The 16,771-nt window shown below is 53.6% G+C and overlaps 1 protein-coding gene across 1 annotated transcript in view; it reads right to left on the bottom strand.

Annotated features, from left to right (window-relative positions):
• INTS3 (integrator complex subunit 3) overlaps nucleotides 1-16,771 on the bottom strand; it is a 44,067-nt gene that overhangs the window by 22,014 nt on the left and 5,282 nt on the right. Inside the window, exons 5-12 of the mRNA XM_082298817.1 lie at nucleotides 15,203-15,316; nucleotides 14,666-14,750; nucleotides 12,754-12,820; nucleotides 7,494-7,638; nucleotides 5,262-5,391; nucleotides 4,490-4,587; nucleotides 2,223-2,414; nucleotides 647-734 (exon numbers count right to left, since the gene is read on the bottom strand). Of these exons, the coding sequence (XP_082154943.1) occupies nucleotides 647-734; nucleotides 2,223-2,414; nucleotides 4,490-4,587; nucleotides 5,262-5,391; nucleotides 7,494-7,638; nucleotides 12,754-12,820; nucleotides 14,666-14,750; nucleotides 15,203-15,316 (919 nt within the window). The remainder of the gene's footprint in view (nucleotides 1-646; nucleotides 735-2,222; nucleotides 2,415-4,489; nucleotides 4,588-5,261; nucleotides 5,392-7,493; nucleotides 7,639-12,753; nucleotides 12,821-14,665; nucleotides 14,751-15,202; nucleotides 15,317-16,771) is intronic.

Raw genomic sequence — 16,771 nt, forward strand, 5'->3', positions numbered from 1 at the left:
CCATCCCCAGGAAGATCCCACTGAATCCCGCCCCCAGGAAGATCCTGCTGGATCCCACCCCCAGGAAGATCCCCCTGATGGATCCCATCCCCAAGAAGATCCCCCTGATGGATCCCGCCCCCAGGAAGATCCCCCAATGGATCCCACCCCCAGGAAGATCCCTGATGGATCCCATCCCCAGGAAGATCCCTGATGGATCCCGCCCCCAGGAGCCCCGGATGGATCCTGCGACCAGGAAGATCCCCTCGATGGATCCCATCCCCAGGAAGATCCCCCCAATGGATCCCACCCCCAGGAGCCTCTGATGGATCCCATCCCCAGGAAGATCCCTGATGGATCCCACCCCCAGGAGCCCCGGATGGATCCCATCCCCAGGCAGATCCCGCTGGATCCCGCCCCCAGGAAGATCCCCTTGATGAATCCCACCCCCAGGCAGATCCCGCTGGATCCCATCCCCAGGAAGATCCCCTTGATGAATCCCACCCCCAGGAAGATCCCGCTGGATCCCATCCCCAGGAAGATCCCCTTGATGAATCCCACCCCCAGGAAGATCCCGCTGGATCCCATCCCCAGGAAGATCCCCTTGATGGATCCCACCCCCAGGCAGATCCCGCTGGATCCCGCCCGCAGGCAGCTCCCCGCGCACCGATGTTCATGATGCTGTCCTTCTCGGGGTTGAAGAAGAGCCAGTCGTAGAACAGCGCCAGTTTGGCGTTGGAAGCGGCGACGTTGGACTGCAAGAGACAGAAAATTCCCAAATTATCCCGTGAAGACGATGCCGAGATCCCGCCAAGAACCACCCGAGATCCCACCGGGATTTCTCCAAAATCCCTCCGAGACCCTTCCAAGATCCCTTTTGGATCCCTCCAAGATCCCGCTGAGATCTGAGATTCCTTCCAGACCCCTCCAAGATGCGCTGCTCTTCCCACTGCCGGGACTGTCCCGCTCCCAGCCCATCCCATTCCCAGGATATCCCTGCTCCAACATCCCATTCCCAGGATATCCCTGCTCCCAGCCCATCCCATTCCCAGGATATCCCCGCTCCCAGCCCATCCCATTCCCAGGATATCCCTGCTCCAACATCCCATTCCGGGATATCCCCGCTCCCAGCCCATCCCATTCTGGGATATCCCCACTCCCAGCCCATCCCATTCCCAGGATATCCCTGCTCCCAGCCCACCCCGTGCCTCATTCCCAGGATATCCCTGCTCCCAGCCCATCTCATTCCCAGGATATCCCTGCTCCAACATCCCATTCCCGGGATATCCCTGCTCCCAGATGATCCCATATCCTGTTTTTGGGATATCCTTGCTCCCAGCCCACCCCGTGCCCCATTCCCGGGATATTCCCTGCTCCCAGCCCACCTCACACCCCATTTTTAGGATATCCCCACTCCCAGCTCACCCTATGCCCCATTCCCGGGCTATCCCCGCTCCCACCCCACCCCATTCCCAGGCTATCCCCGCTCCCACCCCACCCCATTCCCAGGCTATCCCACCCCCACCCCACCCCATTCCCGGGCTATCCCGCTCCCACCCCACCCCATTCCCGGGCTATCCCACTCCCAGCCCACCCCATTCCCGGGCTATCCCCACTCCCACCCCACCCCATTCCCAGGCTATCCCACTCCCACCCTACCCCATTCCCGGGCTATCCCCACTCCCACCCCACCCCATTCCCGGGCTATCCCGCTCCCAGCCCACCCCATTCCCGGGCTATCCCCACTCCCACCCCACCCCATTCCCGGGCTATCCCACTCCCACCCCACCCCATTCCCGGGCTATCCCACTCCCACCCCACCCCATTCCCGGGCTATCCCACTCCCACCCCACCCCATTCCCGGGCTATCCCCGCTCCCACCCCACCCCATTCCCGGGCTATCCCACTCCCAGCCCACCCCATTCCCGGGCTATCCCCACTCCCAGCCCACCCCATTCCCGGGCTATCCCACTCCCACCCCACCCCATTCCCGGGCTATCCCACTCCCAGCCCACCCCATTCCCGGGCTATCCCCACTCCCACCCCACCCCATTCCCAGGCTATCCCACTCCCACCCCACCCCATTCCCAGGCTATCCCACTCCCAGCCCACCCCATTCCCGGGCTATCCCCACTCCCACCCCACCCCATTCCCAGGCTATCCCACTCCCACCCCGTGCCCCATTCCCAGGCTATCCCCACTCCCAGCCCACCCCATTCCCGGGCTATCCCGCTCCCGCTGACCGTGCAGGTGGTGAGCAGCCAGCCGATGATGGCCCAGCGCGGGAGGATGTCGGAGCTGAGCACCTCGTTGGAGGGATGCACCACGCCGCAGATGTAGCGGATCAAGTCACAGCGCAGGGATTGGCTGTCGGGCGTGGCCAGGTACTGCCGCTGGAACCAGTCCTGGTAGCGCTTCTGCTGCCCGAAGCGCACCTGGAACGGCGGGAACGCCGTGGGGAAGGGACGGGAGATGGAGTGGGAACGGGGCCACCCACACGGGGCCCGGAGCTGGCGGAGGGAGGAGGGGATTCGGGAGGGGATTCGGGAATTTGGGAGGAAGGGTCGGGCATGAGCCCCATGCAGGACGCTGAGGCAGCGGGAATTTGGGAGGGGATTTGGGAGGGAATTCCGAAGGGAGGGTTGGGCACACGCTCCATGCAGGACCCTGAGTCAGCGGGAATTCGGGGGGGGATTTGGGAGGGAATTTGGGAGGGAATTTGGGAGGGAATTCAGGAGGGAATTTGGGAGGAAGGGTCGGGCATGAGCCCCACACGAGATCCTGGATCAGCTGAGCTGGAGGGGATTCGGGAGGGAATTTGGGAGGGAATTTGGGAGGGAATTTGGGAGGGAATTTGGGAGGAAGGGTTGGGCACGAGCCCCATGCAGGACCCTGAGTCAGCAGGAATTCGGGGGGGGAATTTGGGAGGAAGGGTCGGGCATGAGCCCCACACGAGATCCTGGATCAGCTGAGCTGGAGGGAATTTGGGAGGGAATTTGGGAGGGAATTCGGGAGGGAATTTGGGAGGAAGGGTTGGGCACGAGCCCCATGCAGGACCCTGAGTCAGCAGGAATTCGGGGGGGGGGAATTTGGGAGGGAATTTGGGAGGAAGGGTCGGGCATGAGCCCCACACGAGATCCTGGATCAGCTGAGCTGGAGGGGATTCGGGAGGGAATTTGGGATGGAATTTGGGAGGGAATTTGGGAGGGAATTTGGGAGGGAATTTGGGAGGGAATTTGGGAGGAAGGGTCGGGCATGAGCCCCACACGAGATCCTGGATCAGCTGAGCTGGAGGGGATTCGGGAGGGAATTTGGGAGGGAATTTGGGAGGGAATTCGGGAGGAAGGGTTGGGCACGAGCCCCATGCAGGACCCTGAGTCAGCAGGAATTCGGGGGGGATTTTGGGAGGGAATTTGGGAGGGAATTTGGGAGAAAGGGTTGGGTACAAGCCCCATGCAGGACCCTGAGGCAGCGGGAATTTGGGAGGGGATTTGGGAGGGAATTCAGGAGGGAATTCGGGAGGGAATTTGGGAGGAAGGGTCGGGCATGAGCCCCACACGAGATCCTGGATCAGCTGAGCTGGAGGGGATTCGGGATGGAATTTGGGAGGGAATTTGGGAGGGAATTCGGGAGGGAATTCGGGAGGGAATTTGGGAGGAAGGGTTGGGCACGAGCCCCATGCAGGACCCTGAGTCAGCAGGAATTCGGGGGGGGAATTTGGGAGGGAATTTGGGAGGAAGGGTCGGGCATGAGCCCCACATGAGATCCTGGATCAGCTGAGCTGGAGGGGATTCAGGAGGGAATTTGGGAGGGAATTTGGGAGAAAGGGTTGGGTACAAGCCCCATGCAGGACCCTGAGTCAGCAGGAATTCAGGGGGGGAATTTGGGAGGGAATTTGGGAGGGAATTCGGGAGGGAATTCGGGAGGAAGGGTTGGGTACAAGCCTCATGCAGGACCCCGAGCCAGCGGGAATTTGGGAGGGAATTCAGGAGGAAAGGTTGGACAGGAGATCCTGGATCAGCTGAGCTGGAGGGGATTCGGGATGGAAATTGGGATGGAATTCGGGAGGAAGGGTTGGGCATGAGCCCCATGCAAGACCCTGAGCCAGTGGGAATTTTGGAGGGAATTTTGGAGGGAATTCAGCAGGAAGGATTGGGCGAGATCCTGGATCAGCTGAGCTGGAGCGAATTTGGGAGGGAATTCGGGAGGGAATTCAGCAGGAAGGGCTGGACATGAGAGCCTGGATCAGCTGAGCTGGAGGGAATTCAGAAGAGGATTTGGGAGGGAATTTGGGAGGGAATTTGGGAGGGAATTCGGGAGGGAATTCGGGAGGAAGGGCTGGACATGCGCCCCACATGAGATCCTGGATCAGCTGAGCTGGAGGGGATTTGGGTGGGAATTTGGGAGGGAATTCAGGAGGGGATTTCAGGAGGAAATTCGGGAGGGGATTCGGGAGGGGATTCGGGAGGGAATCAATTGGGAATGTGGGGGGAAACCCCTCGGGAATTACCCGCGAGGTCATGAAGAGCAGCTTGGTCTCCATGTCGGGGGTGAGCCGGCACGCCAGGAATTTGCGGGAAGTCCGGGACTGCAGGAGCTGCAGGACACCTGGGCAGGGACCGGGATTTTGGTTGGAAAAGGGCTCAAACACATCCGGATGAGGTTTTTAGGGATCACTAACGAGGAATTTCCCTAAGCACCACCCGAGGTGTTTAAGGGGGGGGATTTAACAGGGCCCCAAAAGGGGTGGGAACACCTCCAAGCCTCATTTCCCTGGAATTGCTGCATCCAGAAGGCGCTGTGAAGCCACTGGAGGAGGGGATAATTTATGGGAATATTATTAATGTGAATAAAACTGGAAAATCCATCGCTCTTCCCACGGCATGAGGTTATTGGGAGGAATTAAATCCCATGGAAGTGCCACTTGCTGCAGCTCCTGCAGTTCCTGCTTTTTACGGAGCTTCTCCGTCACCTCCTAAATCAGCTAATTAAAGGAAGCAACTCTCATTATCCTGGAATTCCGGACTAGTTTGGCTTGGAATCACCCAGTCCGTGCACAGGGACAATTCCCACGGGATCAGGTTTTTCCAACCCGGCTTGGGAACAATTCCAGGGAGGAGAAACTATTCAAGTGTGGAGCCCAGAACGAGCAGCACCATTTCAGCATCCCACGAGCTTTTCTGGGATGGTTTCAATCCCGGATGGCTCCGAAGCCTCTGCAGCACTGAAAAATCCTTGGAAAACGGTGCTGGGTGAACGCAGGGAATGTCCAAGCCCGGTACCTGTGAACTGGGAGCTGAGCACCTGCGGGTTGTGCAGGATGTCCTTCCAGAGCTGCTCGAACTCCGGGATCCGCGCCACGTTCTGGAGCAGCCGCACCAGGTCCCGGCCGATCATGAAACAATCCATGAACTGGGAAAAGAAAAGGGGGGAGGGGAATTCCCAGTCAGCTGCTGGGCCAGGGGATGGGAGGTACAGGGAGTTCTCCACCACGCCGGCGGCTCCGGGCACGGCTCGCTCCGGGCCCTGGCATCCCGCCCCGCTGGAAGGAGCAGGTTGGGATCAGGGGACGGGCAGGGAAGGCCGGGAGCTGTTCTGGAATGTTCTCCCTCTCAAAGCAAACAATCCCATAAATCTGCCACTTCCCACCCAGGATTGCAGCCGGGCCTGGAGCTGGCTCCTGGCAGGGCAGGGGGTGGGGGAGGATTGGGAATGTGAGGGTTTGGGACAAATCCCGGCTCTGGGGGGGTTCTCCTGCTCCATCCGAATGTGGCCTGGAGCTGCTGCCGGGCCCTCATCCCAAACTGCCCTGCCCAGGGAGGGATCCCCAGGGAAACAGGATCCCATCCCGGGCACTCTCCCATTCCCAGAGCAGGGAGATGCAGGATCCCATTCCCAATCCACTCCCCCATTCCCGAAGCAGGGAGATGCAGGATCCCATTCCCAATCCCATTTCCAATCCACTCCCCCGTTCCTACAGGAGAGAGATGCAGAATTTCAATCCCATTCCCAATCCACTCTCCCATTCCCAGAGCAGGGAGAGGCAGGATCCCATTCCCAATCCACTCTCCCATTCCCAGAGCAGGGAGATGCAGGATCCCATTCCTGATCCCATTCCTGGGCACTCCCCATTCCCAGAGCAGGGACACGCAGAACTCCATTCCCAATCCCATTCCCATTCCCAATCCCCAATCCCATTCCCATTCCCATCCCCATTCCCAATCCACTCCCCCATTCCCGAAGCAGGGAGATGCAGGATCCCATTCCCAATCCACTCCCCCATTCCCAGAGCAGGGAGATGCAGGATCCCATTCCCGATCCCATTCCCAATCCACTCCCCCATTCCCGGAGCAGGGAGATGCAGGATCCCATTCCCAATCCACTCCCCCATTCCCGGTGCAGGGAGATGCAGGATCCCATTCCTGATCCCATTCCTGGGCACTCCCCATTCCCAGAGCAGGGACACGCAGAACTCCGTTCCCAATCCCATTCCCATTCCCAATCCCCAATCCCATTCCCATTCCCATCCCCATTCCCAATCCACTCCCCCATTCCCAGAGCAGGGAGATGCAGGATCCCATTCCCGAACCCATTCCCAATCCACTCCCCCATTCCCGGAGCAGGGAGATGCAGGATCCCATTCCCAATCCACTCCCCCATTCCCGAAGCAGGGAGATGCAGGATCCCATTCCCGATCCCATTCCCAATCCACTCCCCCGTTCCTACAGGAGAGAGATGCAGAATTTCAATCCCATTCCCCATCCACTCTCCCGTTCCCAGAGCAGGGAGAGGCAGGATCCCATTCCCAATCCACTCCCCCATTCCCAGAGCAGGGAGATGCAGGATCCCATTCCCATTCCCAATCCACTCCCCCATTCCCAGAGCAGGGAGATGCAGGATCCCATTCCCAATCCACTCCCCCGTTCCCGGTGCAGGGAGAGGCAGGATCCCATTCCTGATCCCATTCCTGGGCACTCCCCATTCCCAGAGCAGGGACACGCAGAACTCCATTCCCAATCCCATTCCCATTCCCAATCCACTCCCCCGTTCCCGAAGCAGGGAGATGCAGGATCCCATTCCCGATCCCATTCCCAATCCACTCCCCCATTCCCAGAGCAGGGAGATGCAGGATCCCATTCCCGATCCCATTCCCAATCCACTCCCCCATTCCCAGAGCAGGGAGATGCAGGATCCCATTCCTGATCCCATTCCTGGGCACTCCCCATTCCCAGAGCAGGGACACACAGAACTCCATTCCCAATCCCATTCCCATTCCCAATCCACTCCCCCGTTCCCAGAGCAGGGAGATGCAGGATCCCATTCCCATTCCCAATCCACTCCCCCATTCCCAGAGCAGGGAGATGCAGGATCCCATTCCCAATCCACTCCCCCGTTCCCGGTGCAGGGAGATGCAGGATCCCATTCCTGATCCCATTCCTGGGCACTCCCCATTCCCAGAGCAGGGACACGCAGAACTCCATTCCCATTCCCAATCCCATTCCCGATGCACTCACCCTCTCCCGGAGCAGGGACACACAGAACTCCACCTCCTTCTGGCGCAGCGCCTGCAGCGCGGCCGAGCCGTGGTGATCCACGATGAGGCGCAGGAAGGTGTAAACGGCCATGGCCACCAGCAGGCTGCTCTTGAGCACCCACTCCCTGCAACCCGAATCCACCTCAAATCCACCCCAAATCTGCCCCGAATCAACCCCAAATCTGCCCCGAATCTGCCCTGAATCAGCCTCGAATCCATCCCAAATCTGCCCCGAGTCAGCCCCGAATCCACCTCAAATCCACCCCAAATCTGCCCCGAATCTGCCCTGAATCAGCCTCGAATCTGCCCTGAATCTGCCCCGAGTCAGCCCCGAATCCACCTCAAATCAACCCCAAATCTGCCCCAAATCAACCCCAAATGCGCCCCGAGTCAGCCCCGAATCCACCTCAAATCAACCCCAAATCTGCCCCGAATCCACCTCAAATCAACCTCAAATCTGCCCCAAATCCACCCCAAATCTGCCTCAAATCTGCCCTGAATCAGCCTCGAATCCATCCCAAATGCGCCCCAAGTCAGCCCCGAATCCACCTCAAATCAACCCCAAATCTGCCCCGAGTCAGCCCCAAATCTGCCTCAAATCAACCCCAAGTCTGCCCCGAATCCACCCCAAATCTGCCCCGAATCTGCCCTGAATCAGCCTCGAATCCATCCCAAATCTGCCCCGAGTCAGCCCCGAATCCACCTCAAATCAACCCCAAATCTGCCCCGAATCAACCCCAAATCTGCCCCGAATCTGCCCTGAATCAGCCTCGAATCCATCCCAAATCTGCCCCGAGTCAGCCCCGAATCCACCTCAAATCAACCCCGAGTCAGCCCCAAATCAACCCCGAGTCAGCCCCAAATCCACCTCAAATCAACCCCAAATCTGCCCCAAATCAACCCCAAATGCGCCCCGAGTCAGCCCCGAATCCATCCCAAATCAACCCCAAATCTGCCCCAAATCCACCTCAAATCAACCCCAAATCTGCCCCGAGTCAGCCCCGAATCCACCTCAAATCAACCCCAAATCTGCCCCGAATCCACCTCAAATCAACCCCAAATCTGCCCCAAATCCATCCCAAATCAGCCCCAAATCCACCCCAAATCCACCCCAAATCAGCCCCGAGTCAGCCCCGAATCCACCTCAAATCTGCCCCAAATCTGCCCCAAATCAGCCCCGAATCCATCCCAAATCAGCCCCAAATCCATCCCGAATCAGCCCCAAAGCTATCCTGAATCTGCCCCAAATCCGCCCTGAATCCACCCCGAATCAGCCCCAAATCCGCCCCAAACCCACCCCAAACCCGCCCCAAACCCACCCCAAACCCGCCCCAAACCCGCCCCAAACCCGCCCCAAACCCACCCCAAACCCGCCCCAAATCGCCCCAAACCCGCCCCAAATCCGCCCCAAATCGCCCCAAATCCACCCCAAACCCACCCCAAACCCGCCCCAAATCGCCCCAAATCCACCCCAAATCGCCCCAAACCCACCCCAAATCCACCCCAAATCGCCCCAAATCCACCCCAAATCGCCCCAAATCCACCCCGGGAGCCCCCGGGACGAGGGAAGGGAGGCGCGAGGGATTTCGGGATCGGGGGATGGGAAGGGAAGGCCGGGAACGGGGGGGGGGGCGGGAACCGGGCAGCCACGGAGGGAGGGGGTAATTAACAGAAGCGCTAATTGGAAACTCAATTGCTGTGATAATGAACGGGGATGGCTCGAAATTGATAAAGGTAACGAATCCTAAAGGTATCAAGTGATACCGATGTTAATTGATAAGCTGATATCGTGATAACGGTAATTCATTAATTAGTATCGCGATAGTAATTAATTAATTCGTACTGCGATAATGATAATTAATTAATATAGTGATAACAATAACTTGTTAATTACTATCGCGATAGTAATTAATTCGTATCACGACAATGATAATTAATATAGTGATAACAATAACTAATTAATTACTATCATGATAGTAATTAATTCATATCGCGATAATGATAATTAATTAATATAGTGATCACGATAACTAATTACTATCACGATACAAATTAATTAATATCACGATAATAATTAATTAATATAGTGATAACGACAACTAATTACTATCGCGATATAAAATAATTAATATTGCGATAATGATAATTAAATAATATAGTGATAACAATAACTAATTAATTACTATCGCGATGATAATTAATTAGTATCACGATAATAATAATATAGTGATAACCAAAATTAATTAATGCTGTGATAATGATAACTAAAGTATCGTGATAACGATAATTAATTAATATAGTGATAACGATAACTAACTAGCATTGTGATAATGATAACTAATTAATATAATAATAACGATAATTAATAAAGCGATAATGATAATTAATATCGTGATAACGATATTAGCGGTAAATATAGAACCGATAGGCATTGACAAATGTATTATTAATGAAGATATTAATTAAATTATCATTAATAAGGACATCGCTGAGGAAGATATTGATAAAAAATCGATAAAAATAGAATTGATTTAAATATTTATAGAGATATTAAGGTATCATTAATAAATATATCATTGATAAAGATGTCATTGATTAAAATACTGATAAAGATATCATTGATAAAGAGATCATGGGTTTAAATATTTATAAAGATATTATTGATAAAGATATTATTGATAAAGATGTAATTGATTACAATATTGATAAAGATATCATTAATTTAAATTTTATAGAGATATTATTGGTAAATGTACATTAATAAAGATATTATTAATAAAGATAGAATCGATTAAAAGATTGATAAAAATATCCCTGATAAAGATATCATTGATTGAAACATTTATAAAAATATTATTGATAAAGATATCACTGATAAAGATGTAATTGATTAAAATATTGACAAAGATATGATTGATAAAGGTATCATCGATTTAAAGATTTATAAAGATAATGATAAATATTATTGATAAGGATATCACTAATAAAGGTATCACTAATAAAGGTATCACTAATAAACATGTAATTGATTGAAATATTGATAAAAATATAATCAATAAAGATGTCACTGATTTTAATTTTATAGAGATATTATTGATAAAGAGATCACAAATAAAGATATCATTGATTAAAATATTGATAAAGATATGATTGATAAAGGTATCATTGATTTAAAGATTTATAAAGATATTATTGATAAAGATATCATTAAAATATTAATAATAAGTATATAATTGATTTAAATATTGACAACAATATCACTGATGAAGATATCATTGATTTAAATACTTATAGAGATATTATTGATAAAGGTGTAATTGATTAAAATATTGATAAGCATACTAAAAGATATCATTAATCAAGAAATAATAAATTAAAATACTGATTTAAAACAATAAAGATAACATTAATTTAAATATTTATAAAAATATTGCTAAAGATACCCTTAATCAATATGTAATTGATTAAAATATTGATTAAAAAGAATTGATAGAGATATCAATGATTTCAATTTCCTAGAGCTATTATTGATAAACTTAATGAGATAATTGATTAGAATATTGATTAAAAAGAATTGATAGAGATAGAATTGATTTAAATTTCCTGGAGGTATTATTGATAAATTTAAAAAAGATAAAATTGATTAAAAATATTGATTAAAAATATTGATAGAGATAGAATTGATTTAAATTTCCTAGAGCTATTATTGATTAATAACGATAAAATTGATTCAAGTATTGATTAAAAATTACTGATAGATATCAATGATTTAAATTTCCTGGATGTATTATTGATAAATTTAATACAGATAAAATTGATTAAAAATATTGATAGAGATCTCAACGATTTAAATTTCCTGGATGTATTATTGATACATTTAAGATAAAATTGATTAAAAATATTGATAGAGATCTCAACGATTTAAATTTCCTGGATGTATTATTGATACATTTAAGATAAAATTGATTAAAAATATTGATAGAGATCTCAACGATTTAAATTTCCTGGATGTATTATTGATACATTTAATAAAGATAAAATTGATTAAAAATATTGATAGAGATCTCAATGATTTAAATTTCCTGGATGTATTATTGATACATTTAAGATAAAATTGATTAAAAATATTGATAGAGATCTCAACGATTTAAATTTCCTGGATGTATTATCGATAAACTTAATACAGATAAAATTGATTAAAATATTGATAAGGACATCACCGATAAAGATATCGATATCCCAACCTCCACCTTCCTAAACCACAAATCCCAGGAAGTAACCCCAAATATCCTGGAATTCCAGGCTGCTTTTCCTTGGAAGCACCCAACCATCACCCGGGCAGGGCTGGATTTTCGGGAATTCTCTGCTACTCCAGAGCCATTCCCAAGCCCTTCCGCGGGAATCCTGCGGCTCCGCCGAGCCCGGGCTGAGCTTCCCAGGCGGCCGAGCCCGGCAGGATTCCAGCGGGAGCAGGAAACGCCTGGAGCCATCGGCTGCGTGCGCTGCTCCCAAAGGAAAACCTCCCCCCACGGCTCGGAAATTCGGGAAGGAAACATTCCCGGGATGCTGATCCCGGAGCTCCGTGAGCTCCCTGGAGGCCCGCACAGGGATTTGGGATTCTTCCTTTGGGATTCTTTCTCTGGGATTCTTTCTTTGGGATTCGGGATTCTTTCTTTGGGATTCTCTGGGATTCTTTCTTTGGGATTCGGGATTCTTTCTTTGGGATTCTTTCTTTGGGATTCGGGATTCTTTCTTTGGTTTTCGGGATTCTTTCTCTGGGATTCTTTCTTTGGGATTCGGGATTCTTTCTTTGGGATTCTTTCTTTGGGATTCGGGATTCTTTCTCTAGGATTCTCTGGGATTCTTTGGGGAGGATTCGGGATTCTTTCTCTGGGATTCTTTGGGATTCAGGATTCTTTCTTTGGGATTCGGGATTCTTTCTTTGGGATTCTTGGGGAGGATTCTTTCTTTGGGATTCGGGATTCTTTCTCTGGGATTCTTTGGGATTCAGGATTCTTTCTTTGGGATTCGGGGTTCTTCCTTTGGGATTCTTTCTCTGGGATTCTTTGGGGAGGATTCGGGATTCTTTCTTTGGGATTTGGGATTCTTTGTGGAGGATTCGGGATTCTTTCTTTGGGATTCTTGGGGAGGATTCGGGAAGGTTCTTCCCACCAAGAGCTGGGAATTGCCGCTTTGGGAATGTCCACACTCAGCTGGATCCCGGTGATTCCCGGCCGTACCTTTGCTCTGTCAGGATCTCCAGGACGTTCTCCGCCAGCCAGATGTTCTTGGCAGTCACATCCCCACCTGGAAAAGGCACGGGGAAGGAAAAGCAGCTGGATGGAGCAGCGGGAAATCTGCTGGGATCCGCTCCCATCCCTGCTCCTGCCGGGATCCAGCACATTCCCTGGGAACACGGCAGAGACCCCGCTCCTGCGGCTCCGGAGCTTCCCGAGGGATTCCCTGGGAATGTGCTGGAAGAGCACCGGGAGAAGCCCGGCGGAGCTGCGCAGGCAGCAGCGATCCCTCCGGGAAGGGCTGGGAATCAGCAGCGGGAATGGGAAACATCGGCGGCGGCTGCGGCTCCGGAGGGGAAACAACACCTGGGAGAATTCCGGGCTCGGGAATGAGGGCTGGGTGGGTCCCTGGGAGTGGGGCTGGAGCGTGGAGAACACGGAGAACCATGGAAAACCATGGAAAACCATGGAAAACCATGGAAAACTGGCAGGGCCAAACAATGGGATGGCAGTAAAGGGCACGCAGCGGGAGCCAGAGGAGCCCCGCAGGGGAGGAGCGGCCCAGGGGACACAGGACACCTTTTCCAGGGATGTCTTTTCCAAGGATTCCTTTTCCAGGGACGCCTTTCCCAGAGCTTTTCCAACTGCTCCGTGCTGGCAGCGCACCCGGAGCGCTCCGGCTCTCCCCTCCCCTCCCTTCCCTGCTGGCACTTCCCACTCCGCATCCCGACCCTGCCGGGGGACAGAATTCCCACCGGGGGACAGAATTCCTGCTCCGCGGGCGTCAGTCCCGGCTCCGGGAACACGGAAGAGGCCCCGTTCCTGCGGCTCCGGAAAGGCGTGAGCGTGGCTCGCTCCGAGGGGCTTCCCGTGGGATGAGCGGCTTCCCGTGGGATGAGCGGCTCCCCGCGTGCCCTGGGAGCTGCCAGGCCGGCTCCGCCATTCCCGGTGATCCCGGGAAAAGCCGGCAGCAGCGGGAAGCAAAGCGCTTCCTGCCTGTCCCAGGATCCTCTCCCGGATCTGGCTGAGCCAGAGGGAACAATGGGATCGTCCCCCCGGGAGAGATTCCCTGCCTGGATGGATCCTGAGGGATCCTGCCTGGATCCAGCTCCATGGGATCCAAGTTAAGGGCTGTGGAATTCCTGTCTGGATCTGGCTCGGAGGGTTCCAAACTGGGGACAGATCCTGGGGGATCCCAGGGGATCCTGTCTGGATGCAGATCCATGGGCTCTGAGCTGGGACAGATCCTGAGGGATCCTGGGGATGGACCCTGGTGGGTCCTGCCTGGCTCAGGCTGGGATCTGGGCATGCTCCGGAGGGATCCTGGCTTGGATCCGGAGGATTCCCAGCTCAGATCCAGAGGATTCCCAGCTCAGATCCAGAGGATTCCCAGCTCAGATCTGGGGGACTCCCGGCTCCGATCTGGGGGATTCCTGACTTGGATCTGGAGGGATCCAGGCTCAGATCTGGAGGATTCCCAGCTTGGATCCGGGGGATTCCCAGCTCAGATCAGGGGGATTCCCGGCTCGGATCTGGAGGATTCCCAGCTCCAGTCTGGGGGATTCCCGGCTCGGATCCCAAGGATTCCCAGCTCGGATCCAGAGGGATCCAGGCTCAAATCTGGAGGATTCCCAGCTCAGATCAGGGGGATTCCCGGCTCAGATCTGGAGGGATCCAGGCTCGGATCCAGAGGATTCCCAGCTCGGATCCGGGGGATTCAGGCTCAGATCCAGGGGATTCCTGGCTCAGATCCAGGGGATTCCCAACTCAGATCTGGAGGATTCCTGGCTCGGATCCGGAGGATTCCCAGCTCGGATCAGGGGGATTCCCGGCTCGGATCCGGAGGATTCCTGGCTCCAGTCCGGAGGATTCCCGGCTCGGATCCGGGGGATTCCCGGCCCCCAGCCCGGCTCACCCGCGATCTGCTTCATGAAGGTCATGCAGACTCCGTCGGCTCCCAGCACCCCGCTCTTCACCAGCTCCCGGAGCAGCCACACCAGCTGGACACGGAGATTCCGGGATCAGGGCCCTCCAGGACCCCTCTGCTCCCCACACGTTCCCATTCCCATTCCCATTCCCGAGGTGACTCCAGCCCTCGGTGGCCCCAAACCCACCCCGCTTCCCTCTGCTCATCCCCCACTGGGTGGGAAAGGAGAATCCAGGTGGGGAGAGGAGAATCCAGGTGGGGAGAGGAGAATCCAGGTGGGGAGAGGAGATTCCGGGTGGGAAGAGGAGAATTCGGATGGGGAGAGGAGAATCTGGGTGGGACAGGAGATTCCAGGGGGGAAAGGAGATTCCGGGTGGGAGAGGAGAATCTGGGTGGGGAGAGGAGAATCCAGGTGGGGACAGGAGAATCCAGGTGGGGACAGGAGATTCCAGGTGGGGCCAGGAGATTCTGGATGGGGACAGGAGATTCCCGGTGGGAACAGGAGATTCCAGGGAATTCCCTGACCTGGGTCCGGCAGGTGTCCTGCAGCTTCAGGTACTTCTCCATGAGGATGTGGTTGATCTTGTTGAGGACGATGTTCATCCCGTCCCGGCTCACCAGCGCCAGGTCCCGGTAGCACTGCAGGGAAAACGGGAAAAGCCATGGAAAAGCGTGCCCAGGGGAAGGGCAAATCCATGGATGTCGGGGAAAGAAACATCCTGGAAGGCAGAGAGGCCCCGTGTGTGGGGTCATTCCTGACTGATCCTGGGGTTTGAGGCTGGATCAGGGACGCTCCGTGGGATCCGCCCCCGGCTGAGCACTGAAATCCCACCGGAAGGATTCCAGAATCCCATTCCCTTTGGGATCGGGCAGCTTTTCCCCTTGCACATCCTCAAATCCATAGGGAAACGCCGGAAATTTGGGAATAAACCCCAGCTGTCCCTGGCCAGAGAGGAGAACTCATCCCACGCCATGAAAACCGGGATAGCACCAGGAAAATTCCCTGGGAGGGGAGGAAGGGGGGCAGGGAGAACCTGAATTCCTCGGATTTTGCCAGGCTGACACAATCCAGGGGCTCCCCCCGGGCTGTTTAATTAACCCTGGAGTGATTAATGGAGCCCTTAAATGAGAGGCCAGGGAGAGAGAACAGGGATGGACTCCGAGGGAAACTTGGGATCATCCGTGGGCTCCATCCCGAGTAATTAAAGCCGGAGGAGGAAGAGGAGGAAGAGGAGGAGGAGCCGAGGGCAGCAGGAGCCGGCTGTGCCCAGCTGGGGACACCTGGGGGATCCCTGGGCCACGTTTTGGGGCTCCTGGAGCAGATTTGGGGGTCCTGGAGTTGTCCCTGGGCAGGTTTGGGATCTCTGGGAAGGTTTTGGGAATCCCTGGGAAGGTCTGGGAGGGTCCCTGTGCCACGTTTTGGGGGTCCCTGTGCAGATTTTGGGCGTCTCTGTGTAGATTTTGGGGTCCCTGTGCCACGTTTGGGGGTCCCTGCACAGATTTTGGGGGTCTCTGTGTAGATTTTGGGGTCCCTGCGCCGATTTTGGGGTCCCTGTGCCATGTCTGGGGGTCCCTGTGCCACATTTGGGGGTCCCCATGCCACATTTTGGGGGTCCCCATGCCACATTTTGGGGGTCTCTGTGTAGTTTTGGGGTCCCTGTGCCACATTTGGGGGTCCCTGTGCAGATTTGGGGGGTCCCTGTGCTATGTTTGGGGGTCCCTGCGCAGATTTTGGGGTCCCTGTGCCACATTTGGGGGTCCCTGCGCAGATTTTGGGGTCCCTGTGCCACATTTTGGGGTCCCTGTGCCACATTTTGGGGGTCCCTGTGCCGATTTTGGGGGTCCCTGTGCCGATTTTGGGGTCCCCGTGCCACATTTGGGGGTCCCTGTGCCACATTTTGGGGGTCCCTGTGCAGATTTTGGGAGTCTCTGTGCAGATTTGGGGTCCCTGTGCTATGTTTGGGGGTCCCTGCGCAGATTTTGGGGGTCCCTGTGCCACATTTTGGGGTCCCTGTGCCACATTTTGGGGTCCCTGTGCCACATTTTGGGGGTCCCTGTGCCGATTTTGGGGTCCCTGTGCCGATTTTGAGGGTC

The sequence above is a fragment of the Coloeus monedula genome, assembly GCF_965178545.1.
Source record: "Coloeus monedula genome assembly, chromosome: 29".
Classification (NCBI taxonomy): Eukaryota; Metazoa; Chordata; class Aves; order Passeriformes; family Corvidae; genus Coloeus; species Coloeus monedula.